The sequence below is a fragment of the Rhineura floridana genome, chromosome 2 (assembly GCF_030035675.1).
Source record: "Rhineura floridana isolate rRhiFlo1 chromosome 2, rRhiFlo1.hap2, whole genome shotgun sequence".
Classification (NCBI taxonomy): domain Eukaryota; kingdom Metazoa; phylum Chordata; class Lepidosauria; order Squamata; family Rhineuridae; genus Rhineura; species Rhineura floridana.
Genome location: NC_084481.1, coordinates 142,150,978 through 142,163,955, shown reverse-complemented (window position 1 = coordinate 142,163,955; position 12,978 = coordinate 142,150,978). Strand labels below are relative to the sequence as shown.

General features: G+C 44.2%; 1 protein-coding gene across 1 annotated transcript; it reads right to left on the bottom strand.

Annotated features, from left to right (window-relative positions):
* Positions 1-6,156: 6,156 nt before the first annotated feature.
* On the bottom strand, positions 6,157-11,572 carry FADD (Fas associated via death domain). Its single transcript, XM_061610694.1, has 3 exons — positions 11,471-11,572; positions 10,822-11,130; positions 6,157-6,592 (listed from the first exon to the last, which is right to left on the bottom strand). Exons 2-3 carry the CDS (start codon positions 11,117-11,119, stop codon positions 6,318-6,320), a joined length of 573 nt encoding a protein of 190 aa, XP_061466678.1. The 5' UTR covers positions 11,120-11,130; positions 11,471-11,572; the 3' UTR covers positions 6,157-6,317.
* Positions 11,573-12,978: the final 1,406 nt, after the last annotated feature.

The window sequence follows — 12,978 nt, the reverse complement described above, 5'->3', positions numbered from 1 at the left end:
TTGTGTCATTCATGGGCAGAGGCACTTACTATTGGGTGTAAGAATCCTTGACTGCAATTGAAGAGAATTAATTATGCTAACTCCAGGACTGGTGTCGTTTTGGGGCTTGTTTGGGGCGGTGGCATGTCAGGGGAATGAAGGGGTTTAGAAACCTATGAATCTACGCCCACAAACATAAGCCCAGAATGCCCCATCTTGACCCCCTGTGCAGGCAGAACACCACTGGTCGACATCTATATGCCCATGGAACTTTCCACAAATGTACTAGGGCAGCCTTTCCCAACTACTGGGCCACCAGATGTTGTTGGACCACAACTCCCATCAGCCTCAGCCAGCACTGCCAATGGCCAGGAAAGATGGGAATTGTGGTCCAACAACATCTGGTGGCCCACTAGTTGGGAAAGGCTGTACTAGGGGATTGGGGGGACTCTGGCAGCATAGATGCCATTCTGCTGGTGGGACACCCTCTCCGCACTCCTGCCTGCTTCCAAATGCTGCATTAGGACTAAATATTACGAATTTCAAACCTTCTGACAGCAGCAAAGATTACACTTGCCAAGGATTAGCATACTAATAAAATTCCTATCAAGTAAGGAATGTCTCACAAAGGCATAGTCTGTTGCTTGAATGTCAAAGTTAACAAAAACGGTTAGACGTAGAGAAAGCTGACAAGAGACAGAATTCTGTAGATACATTGACTGAATACTGGACATTTAATTACGATATTGAAAAACAGTTTTTACATACTGTATATCTGTGTTTTGAAAATAATACCACAGAACTGCAAACAAACCAACAAACAGAATTGGAAATGTTATTTTAATATAAATATACCCTTAACTGGGATCAGAGAACACCCAGTGAACTGAATGTAGAATATTTAGGGAATGTAGGTTAAACCAACAAATGTGCCTGTATTTTTTATATCATTTCTATGGACTTTCTAACAAATCTTTTATGTTTGTTACACTAAAACAAGAAAGGATGCTTGTCTGATTTTGTTTCTGTGTGCTCCGCTAACAACACAAACTTTACTGTTAGAACAGCCGTGAAAAAGCCGGGTGCAGGATGCGTGAAGAGTGTGAGGTATGTTAATTGTTTGCAATTATATACAAGTCTACTCTAACAGGGTAAGAAGTGGGGGGGGATTCTCTCGTTTAGAATGGAGGAAGCTGTCAGTTTAAATGTATGAGCTACAGAAATAGGTAGTGACAACAAAAAACTAGTAAATATGATGGGGTTCATATAGGAAGTTTCTAAAATAAATGTCTGTGAGAGAGACATTTTCCAAAGCATTACTATTAAGATCACATTTCCCCCCTACTAAAACTCTCCTTGTAAACAGCCAAGCAGAAGCACAGCAGGTGATGCTTTTTCCAGCAAGCAGATGTAACAAAGGTTCAAGCCTCACTTGTTGAATTGCCTCATGTCATGTAATTATTAAGAGCACAGAAGTTCCACTAGAAAAAGTTGTCCACCCTACATGTTAGGTATGTCAGGAACATACACCTGATAGACATAAATGTGCTCTGGACAAGGACAACTGCCATGTTGGTTTCAGTGGCTTACCATCTTCCTTGGCCAGTCATGATGTCACTGTAGTTGTTGCAGTTTGTGCTACAATGATGAGCAGAGGCTGGATGGCCACCTATTAGGGATAGCGTAGTAGTGGATTTCCTGCATCAGTAAGCAGTTGGACTAGATGACTTTTGAGGTCCTTTCCAACTGTATGATGCTGACGGTTCAGAGCAAAGGAGTCCAGACACACTACACTTTCACTGTAATTATTTATTGATTAGAGTATTTATATACCACCCCCTCACTTGGCATCAGGGCCATGAACAGCAACATAAAAACATTTAAAGCGATACAAGACAATCATAAAAATGACTGGCTACTCCAGAGACATTTTAAACAACCGCATAGGCCTGCTGGCATAAAGGCTTCAAGAGACACCTGAAAGTCAAAAGTGAGGATGCCTGCCGAATCTCTACTGGAAGAGTGTTCTACGGCGTGGGACCAGTGATGCTAAATGCCCGACTTCTAATTGGGGTCACTTGGGCCTCTGTATCACTGGGGAAAACTAATAATGCTCCTCTACATTATCTCAGTGATTGAGCTGGGATATAAGGGCTCAATGTTCCTTAAGGTATCTTGAATCCAAGTTGTTCTGAGCTTTGGATATCAATACAAGAGCCTTGAACCTGGCCCACTAGGATATGGGCAGCCAGTGCAGATATTTTAGCAGAGGTACCACACGCTGTTGGCGATCTACCCCCATCAGCAGTCTAGCCACTGCATTTTACACCAGCTGGAGCTTCCAGACTAGGCCCAAGGGCAGGCCGACATGGAGCCCATGCAGAAATCCAATCCTGAGGTTACCAATGCTTTGACTACAGTGGCCAAGTTATCCCGATCCAGATGTCTATAGCTGATATACCAGATATAGCTAGTAAAAGGCACTCCCAGCCACGGAGATCACTTGGGCCTCTATTGACACAAATATATCCAGGAATATCCCCAAGCTATGTATCTGTTCCTTTAGAGGGAATGCAACCCCTCCTGAACATAGCCTATCTTCTGAACACAGGATCTACCTACCCATAGAGCCTCTGTTTTCCCAGGAGTCAAACTCAGTTTATTGGCCTTTATCCAGTCCACCACTGCATGAAGACACTGGTCCAGAACTTGCATGGTCTCTCCTGATTTAGATGTTATGGAGAAGTAGAGCTGAGTCTTTTTAAAAACATAAGGAGTTTGTATTTTAGAAACCTTCCAAGTGCTCAAATTAGGCACCTAAATACCAGAAAAGGACAGAGCACATTTGTTCTATGTTTCATTCATTCTTCTGTGTGATAGAAGTCTTTAACTACTGTACACAGATGGCTTCCTATTTTAAGCTCAACCCAACAGTTTTTCAGCTATGGTTCAATTACTGAAAACGGTGTGTGTGGAGAACATCAAAGAAAAAGCCATGGATTGCTTCTTCGCTTGTGTCCTTGAGGATATTCACTTAATTCATATGAAATGCTGGGTTCATTTTCCATAACGCAGTAATATAGTAATTAAAATATGGCACAGAGTCCCCAAGAAACGAAAAAGTTCCTTGGCACTGAAGTCAATCAAGTATTAACTTGTCAGTTTTATATACAACAAAGCCAGCTGCGTGTGAGGTGTTAGTGGAAAGCATGTCAGCTACATGTTGCTGTATTGTAACATCAACACTAGTTTCTGCCAATTTCTGCCTAGTGCCAAACATGAAGAATGCTCCAGTTAACTGGTAATTTTTCAAGCCATGCCAGTGTGCAAAGCACTAGGGGAGAGGGACCTTATACTCTGCAAAAGCACCAGGTACATGGATAGCACTATATCATCAAGCGCATTCTTTATGACTAGTGTTGGTGTGTCAGGGCCCAAGGTGTACACAGGCTTTGTGCTTGTAGCTGTATGCATATTTGGGCCTTTTAGATACATACTTTGGGTTGCATTCAGCTAAGCCCTGATCACAGTAGACCCACTGAAATTAACCTGTTAATTTCCTGCACCTAGGAAAAAGAAACCAAACGTGCAGTTATGAGATGAGGGATACTTGGCTCAGCAATACTATATGCGAGAAGGATCTTGGAATTGTTGTTCACGAGCTTGATGCCCTTATACGCCCCTTCCAGTTCTACTATTCTATGATTCTACGAGCCAACAGTGTGATGTGTCTGCAAAAAAGGGAAATGCTATTTTAGGCTGCAGTAACCAAAATATAGTTTCCAAATCGCATCAAGTACTAGTTTCCCTCAATTCGGCACAAGTTAGGTACTTTAAGAAGGATGCAGAGAAACTGGAACAGTTTCAGAGGAGGGCGACAAGGATGATCAGGGGAATACTGAGCATATTTAGTCTTGAGAAGAGAAGATTGAGAGGAGATAGGATAGCACTCTTCAAGTACATGAAAGGTTGTCACACAGAGAAGGGCCAGGAACTCTTCTTGATCATCCCAGAGTGCAGGACATGGAATAATGGGCTCAAATTACAGGAAGCCTGATTCCAGCTGAACATCAGAAAAAACTTCCTGTTAGAGTGGTATGACAATGGAACCAATTACCTAGAGAGATGGTGGGCTCTCCAACACTGGAGGCATTCAAGAGGCAGCTGGACAGCCATCTGTTGGATGTGCTTTACGGATTCCTCCATGGAGCAGGGGGTTGAACTCGATGGCCTTATAGGCCCCTTCCAACTATACTATTCTATGTCTATTTTCAGTAGGTCTATTCTGAGCAGGATTAGCATTGAATACCACCCTATATCTGTGGCTGCAAGACGGGCATGGCTGAGAGCAAATCAACACTGGTGGCGAGGCTAGCACATGTGGTCCCCTTTATGGTACTGCATGTGTGGTCCACCCCAAACCCTGAACAGTCCTATTAACTACCTGTTTTTCAATGTATACAGAAACAGCAAGTGTAATATAGTGGAACTCTGTTAATGGAAGCAATCACCCCTACCCACAAAAAATTATAAGGTCACCTGGGTAGCGAAGCTGTGGCAGATGCTACAAATGGCACAGGCAATAAGGGTTTGTGGCACACTGGGACAAGAGCAGGAGATACTATGGCACAGATGTGGAACTTGTGGCACACTGGGACAAGAGCAGGAGGTACTATGGCACAGATGTGGAACCTGTGGCCCTCCAGATGTTGTTGGACTACAATTCACATTATCCCTGACAGGCCCGGTGCCAGGTAAGGGCCTGGCCGAGGACCCCTCCTTAGGATGGGAGAGTGGAGCTCCCACTACACACTAGTATTGGGTTGCAGGACCCGGTGACCTAACGCTGAAATGGATCGCAGGGTGCTTCCAGGCAGCACACACACTACAGGCATCGCAGGCTTAAATAAGCCCTGCAACCCCATCTATCTGGCATGTCAGCATGTCAGTGTGCATGCCTTACACACTGTGCAGGCACGCCTGCCATCACCCAAGAAGGCAGCGTGGGCATCCCTAAGGGGTTGACATCTTGGATGATGGTAGACATTTGCATCACACAGGGCGTACATGCTGACACAGGAAGTAGGTGGGGCAGGCAGTCCTGTTTAAGCCCTATGATGCCTGTATCAGGAGGAGGTGTTGGAGAGTATGACGCTGGGGGCCCAGGGCAGGCAGCACCCAATTGGAATTGAAATCCAACATCAGGCAGTTACTACATTGGCTACCCCTGAACTAGGGTAAAGGGATGGGACACTCGGGGTGGCCTGGTCACTAAAACTGTGGTGAATGCCATGGCGTGAGGAGAGAGGTGGAGGGGTAATAAGGTTTGCTAGGGTAATAACCCATAAGCATGGATAATGAAGCAAATGAGTTGGGGACGGGAAATGGTTGATGGAAAATGGAGTGGCTGGTGGAAAAAGAACCTGGATCATGTGACAGGAAGATAATTAATTGACTGGGCTGTCAGCCCATGCAGTACTTTCTGATTGGTTGCCACCACATTCTTTTAAGAGTGCCTGTTTGGACTGCTCTCAGCTGTGTCTAGTGAGAAGTCACATCCAGGGTTCAACCTAGGATCTCTTATACAAGAGGCCTAGGTGATCTACATAATATGAGCTCTACAGTATCTTTGTGTCTCACAGGTTGTATGTGGTGGGATAAGGTGATGTCATAGGTGCGTTTTCTTATTGCTGTGCATGGCTTGGCTCCTTACATGCCACACTGATGCGGGAGCGGTGAGGGCAAGCTGCTCCCTGATTGACAAGAGTTAGTGATATTGCTCTGGAATTCAATTAATAGGCACTAAAAGCTCATCTTCACAGAAGGTTGCTGTAATCATTGAACGGCAGATTGGTGGTTCCAGCAACCTCCTTTGAACTTTGACAGGTGTTATCATCTGCCATCACTATGACATCAGGTGACTGATGCACACCTGTTAAAGTTGGCCTGCTGGGAGTGGGAGACGAAGGTTTCACCACCCCTGCTCTGGAGGTTGGGGGAGCAGCTGTGTGTTAGTTGTGTGTTTTGGAGGGCCTGTGGTTTTTCTTCAGCTTTCTGACTACATTATGATAGCATAAGATGACCCCCAGCTTGCTGGCACCCTCTGATTGCCTCATAAATCAGTCTTCAAGCAAAGCACTGAGCAAGAAGTCACTTAAGCCTTGAATTCCACTGAACTTAAAGAACCAAGCAAGTTTATAAGCAAGTTTAAGTGCAAGTGCAGCTCTTCAAGTTTGTCTGTTGCAGCCAAAGGCACCACATTTCCATAACAGCTAATTTTTTATAATGTTCAATTTAATGTCATAGTAACAATCTGTTTCCACTGATTTTACTGAGTTTCAAATTTCTAGTTGCAAACCTTCTTCAACATAGTCTGCTGCTAGGTTCATATGACAGTCCCTGAGGGCTTTTATTACATCGTCGGCCTTTGCTTCCTTCCCTTTTGATTTCCGCCACTCTAGAAGTGATTGCATCAGTTGTTCATGCAAGTTGCATGGACTGGCAGTTATGATTCTATCTATTTTGGCTTCTGAAATGCCAAGTTTTCGAACCAGCATTCTCCAGTTTTTTCCAACATTTTCACATACGATTTCAAAAGCTCTGTCCAGCTTACCTAAAAAGGAAAGCATAGTTTGTGTCAAATCACTGATTCATGATGAACCATTTAACATTCCTAACGGCATGCTCTAGAGCAGCCTTGCCCAGCCAGTGTGCCTCCAGATGTTCTTGGACCACAACTCCCATCAGCCTCAGCCAGCATTGCCAATGGTCAGGAAAGATGGGAATTGTGGTCCAACAACATCTGGAGGCACACTGGTTGGGAAAGGCTGCTCTAGAAAATGCTCTGATTGATCTCCTGCTCATCCTTCTGCAGGACACTTGGGATGACAGTGCAACACTTGCTCAGAGATGGAGCAAGACTCCAGTCTGTGTGCTGTTCTCAATATCTGCCACTATACAAACCCCTTCTTGGTGGGTAGATTTCTGGGTATCCACAAACACAGTCAGAAGTTAACCAACCAACCTAGGATTGTCAGGCCACGCTATTTGGCTTGTGAGGCCATTTTGGTTAAGACACATCCACATGCCCTACACCCGACACCACATATATGACGTCAGCTGTGGCCTGGTTCAGATGAAATGGGATTTGCAGGCACTGCCCAGTAACTGATCAGCAGCGCCTGCAAAGTCCTGTGCAAAGGGTTTCCCAATACCTGAGCATCAGCTGATATCAGCACTTTATGGGCTGTGTCTTAGCCCACACACTTTGATTTCAAACCGGGGATGTGGATGTCACCTGACGTCATTGTATTATTAGGTGATTGGTCAACCCCTGCCTTGCCCACCTGCCCAATTTGGCTCATGGGGGAAATAACCATCTGTCCCACTGTCCAGATTAAAGAAGCTCAGGACTGGCCATAGTTTCTAACTGCCTTCTGATATATGGGCACATAGAAAGTTTCTGTTTTTATTCCTGTATCAAGTTGCCACCTTCTTCCTGGCAGGATTCTCATTACCGCAGAAATTCAATTTGTTTTTAATGCAGATGACAATAGTTGTTCAGGTGTTCATCTGCACCCACAAGGGCTTAAGGCAGGGAAGGGGCAGAGATGCATGTTCCCAATGTCCCCATATGTGTAGGTTCCTCTCCAGACTTTCAAGTGTTCAGTGTGAAGAACTGAAGAGGGATTTGAATGTGTTTAGTTGGACAAACTTGGAAGCCTCCGTGTGATAATGCCTGCATATCAGGGTTCTTAGTCGTTGGGAAGTTTCTATGTATATTCAGCCAAATGTATGTAGAAGCCCCCTTAAGACCTTCACGCTGAATGGACCCATGCACAGAAGAACATTGGAGGCTTGCATGCGCACCTCCTCCTCACTCTAAGCCAGCCTTTGCCAATCTACTGTCTCCAGATGTTTTGGACTACAACTCCTGTCGGCCCCAGTTAGAACAGTCATACTGGCTCAGGCTGATGGGAGTTGTAGTCTAAGATTTCTGACAGACACCAGGTTGGCAAAGACCAATCTAAGCCCTTGTGTGTGCAGGCAGACAGTTGAACAAGGTTACTGTGATAAACTCTCTTGTTATTTCTGACTGTCATGATGTTGTTAAATATTGTCTTCTCCCTTATATACCCACTGCCCTCTGCAGGTGAGGGCCTCCTGAAAATACCATCTTATCCAGAGATCCATTCCACACAACATAAGAAGAGGTCCTTTAGTGTAGTGGTACCTATCTTTTGGAATCCCCCACAAAATATATTAGACAGGCACCAGCTCTGTTATCTTTTCAACATCTACTGAAGACCTTCCTCTTTCAACAAGCCTTTTAAGTAGAGACCTTATCCCAGTCTGTGTTGGATTTGCTTTTTAAGATGTTTTTAATATGTTTTGTTTTAATCATTTTTTAAAGATATTTTGCTTTTATGTGTTTTAAAGTCTTTTGTTTTTAAGATGGTTTAGAGTGCTTTTAGTGTTTTTGTTTGCCGCCCTGGGCTCCTTCTGGGAAGAAAGGTGGGATACAAATTTAATAAATAAAATAAAATAAAGACACAAAAGATGGCTATAAGGGCTGCCAACTTTTTTTATCAGCCCTTGCTTTAATAGCAGCTTAATAAAGATGAAGCTAAATAATAATAATAATAATAATAATAATAATATATTGTTATCTGCCTTTCACCCAGAATGTGGGTCCCAAGATGGATTACACAGATTTGAAAATACACAGCATACATAAAACAATACAGAAATTAAAAAATACAAAACCATACATAAACAAATCTATAAAATCCTTAAAAACATCATGAGAATGGCATAAAGTGTAGAAATTTAACCAAATGTTTTCATAAAAAGTTGGGTCTTCAGAAGCCATCTAAAAACAGGAAGAAAGGGAGCTGATCTTATTTCACAAGGGAGGGCATTCCATAGTCTAGGGGCCACAACAGAGAAGGCTCTGTTGTGAGTATTCATCAATTGGGCTTCAGATATAGTAGGCACTCACAACAGGCCCTCTCCCCTGGCTCTCATGCGATGGGTATGATTAATGAAGGGAAGGTAGGCAGACAGATACTTAGGGCTTTAAAGGTTAAAATCAGCGCCTTGAATTGGACTCGGAAGCAAACTGGGAGCCAATGTATCTCTTTTGGCACAGATGTAATGTGCTCAAAGTGGCTCATTCTAGTTAACATTCCAACAGCTGCATTTTGAACCAGCTGAAGCTTCTGAGTAGTCTTCAAAGGCAACCCCACGTAGAGCACATTAAAGTAATCCAAATGTGAGATGACTAGGACATGGGTGAGGATGGTCAGATCTGACCGTCCAAGAGAGGACCACAGCTGGTGCAATAGCTGAAGCTGAGCGAAAGCCCCCCTGGCCACCACCACTACCTGACCTTCTAGTAGCAAGGCCGGATCCAGAAGGACTCCCAGACTGCAGATCTGCTCCTTCATGGGGAGTGCAACCCCATCCAGAGTGGGCCAACAACCCCAATCCCTGTTAGCATGTCTGCTCACCAATAACACCTCTGCTTTGTCCAGATTTAATTTTTGCTTGTTCACCCACATCCAGCCTATTACAGCCTCGAGCCCCCAATCCAGCCACCTGCACTGCACCTTTGGGATCTGATGTGCTAGCATACTGCTGGCAGCCCAAGCCCACATCCTTGGATGACCAACAGTTTCACATAGATGTTAAATAGCATGGGGGACCAAACGGAGCCTTACAGAACTCCAAAGACCAAACAGTCAAACTACAGTCCCCAGCACCACCTTCTGGACATGGCCCTTGAGGTAGGACCAGAACCAGTCAAAGACAGTTCCTCCCAACTCCAATCCTCTAAAGAAGAATCAGGCCAGCTCTCCAATGCAGGAGAGTGAACTGAAGCTTCAGGCTGCACTACGAGGTAGAGATAAATGAAGGCAAGAACTGGGTGTCTGAATAGGCCAGCTAACTGTTGGTTCTAATAGGGCTGAGTGGATGGACTCTGCTTCAGTCAGCAGAACACCTTGGACTAGTACTGGGCAGCCTGCAGAGGCCAGTTCCAGTAAAGTCCTGCATTTATGTATTTAGGCTACAATCCTATGCACACTTTCCTTGAATCAAGATCCACTGAATATAGCCTTGCTTTTGAGTAAACATACATAGGGTTAGAGGATCTTACGAGTAGGTTGAATGCTACCCTCTCCCTCCAAATTGCCAATAATTACATTGATTTTTATATAAAAGTAATGGGTTGGATCCAGCAAAGCATGACTAGAGCTATGTTGATGAAATGGAACTTGTGCAAGTCTCTCTTCCCCACTTGCAGTCCTCTCTGGCACCCACCAATCTGCTCTTGAGGGTCACAGTAGCCTCTGAAATAGCAGGGTATGAGTCATTAAGGCTTGGGAATCTGCAGGATTCAGGGCACACCTTGCATGAGTGGAAGCACCTTTCCACTTGAGCAAGGCGCCTCTGGATCCAATTCAATTATTATTCTATAAAACACTCCTGCATAGTAGTGAAAAATGTTGTGGTGTCCTGGATAGCATGCATCAAGATATTATTTTGCCACTCAGAAACAACAACAAAGACCTGTGGCATTTTAAAGTCTAGTGGATTTACTATGCATCTTTACAAGGAAGCAAGCCACACTAAGTTGTGGGACATACTATCAAGTAGTCAGCACAGGATTGCAGCCTTATTATAGCATTGGACTAGGACACGGGTTCAAATTCCCACTCAGCCTTGAAGCTCATTGGGTGTCCTTGAGTCTTACCTACCTCACAGGGCTGTTAGGAGGATAAAATGGGGAGCGGGAGAACCGTGCACACCATGGTTAAAAACAAAAATGTATCCACCTACATTTTTCTTGACTATCCAGCTGATTATCCCGATCACCACTTGCACCTTCCTCAAACTGGCCCAGCAAAGTTTGTAGATCTTCTCTTTTCAGGCTTTTGAGCATGTACTTTAAGAATTCTACTTTGTTCCGTGTAATTATTTCCTGTTCCAGGAGAATGTCGAAGAGCTCATTGCCACTTTTCACAGCCTGGAGCTTTTTTTTACCGATGTGATCCCGGCAAAGAAATTTGACATTGGAAAGCTCCTCTGGAGAAATGCTCCTCGAAATCGAATTCAGCAGATCCAAAAACGGATCCATTACTGGGATATCTAGAAAGAGCCCAGAGGGAGGGTTAGCATGTCAGTCAGCACGCAGGAAATGCCTTCCTTTTTTTAATGCGGCTTTAATGCAAATTCTTCATAACAAGCACCAACAAACTTCTAGCAAAGAGGTATGTGAAGTCCAGCACGATCATCTCCTGGTAGAAAATAACACTTTTAACAGCGACTTTCTCTTTCACTACCGACCCGGGCCATAGTCAAGGCTAACAAGTTTCTTTATTTTCTAAACTTTTTTTCAAACAAACGCCAAGAAACTTTCTGCGCGGCGCTGAAATCTCGTTAGAAATTTGAAAAAAGAAAAACTGAGTTTTTACAAAACGTTACTTACTTCCTGGCTTAAACTTTGCTGTCGAAGGAGGCCTTAATACGATCAGCAGGGAGGTCCCTTTACTTGGGGACACTCCCCCGACTCGTTTGAAAAGCCTCGCTCCGGAAATCAGATGCCGGGAGAGAATTGCAGAGCGCTCCGTTGACACCAGGTGGCAGCATTTGCACAACATTTTACAGCAAACGATCAGAGTAGCCAGACACAGAGTGAGGGGCCCTTTTGCATCATGCTGTAACACAACTATTATAAACCTGCTCCAAATCATATCAACGATTAAAAGCAGAAAGAACATAAATGTGTGACTTCTCTAGTTCAACATTTCATTAAAAGTATGAATATGTTATACAAAACGCATTTAAAAAATTATTTAAAAACATTGCACTTTTGAATTTACACTCTTGACTGCTCTGGAAAAGCACAAGGAAAATGATGAAAATAAATACAGTAGATCATCCATAGATCCTAACAGATTGGGTGTGATCCAGTCAAAGTTAAGCACTGTTAAGTCCTAATGATTTCTAATGGAGAGATTTACAGGACAATACCTGTGTGTGTGTGTGCATGCAGGTGTGCATGCGTGCGCACACATGCATGCTTTGAGGGGAAGGGGCCATGGCTCAGTGGCAGGCCCCAGGGCCAATCCCTGATGTCCCCAGATGCAACTGGCAATGTCCCCATTCTTCAATCCTGAAGGGTTACTGCCAGTCAGTACAGACAGTACTGGCCTAGATAGACCAATAGTCTGACTCAGTATAAGGCAGTATGACTCTGAATAGCCGTTGCTGGGGAGAGTGCTATTGCACTCAGGTTTTGCTCTTGGGCTTCCCATAGGCAGAAAGTGGAGTCCCCCAAGGATCAGTATTAGAACGTTTGCTTTGTAGCTTGTTCCTAAATGAGCCAGAGTTAGGTGTGAGCGGTGCGGTAGCCATGTTTGCTGATGACGTTGAATTGTTCAGGGTTGCTGAAACACAGAGGGATTGCAAAGAGCTCCGAAAGGACCACTCCAAACTGGGTAAATGTGCAGTAAAATGGCAAATGCAGTTCAATGTGAACAAGTGTACAGTTACGCATGTTGGAGCAAAACATCTTAATTTCACATATAAGCTCATTTATTTATTTATTTATTTATTTATTTTATTTATATACCGCCCTAAGCCCAAGGGCTCTCTGGGCGGTGTACATAACAATAAAACAATCAGAAAATATATAAATACAAATAATATAATAGTACACATTAAAATGCCTGGGAATATAAAAAGGTTTTCACCTGGCGCCGAAAAGATAGCAGCGTCGGCACCAGGCGCACCTCATCAGGGAGACCATTCCACAGTTCGGGGGCCACAACCGAAAAGGCCCTATTTCTAGTCACCACCCTCCGAGCTTCTCGATGAGATGGTACTCGGAGGAGGGCCTTAGATGTTGAGCGCAGTGTACGGGTAGTTTCATATTGGGAGAGGCGCTCCACCAGGTATTGCGGTCCCATGCCGTGTAAGGCTTTATAGGTCAAA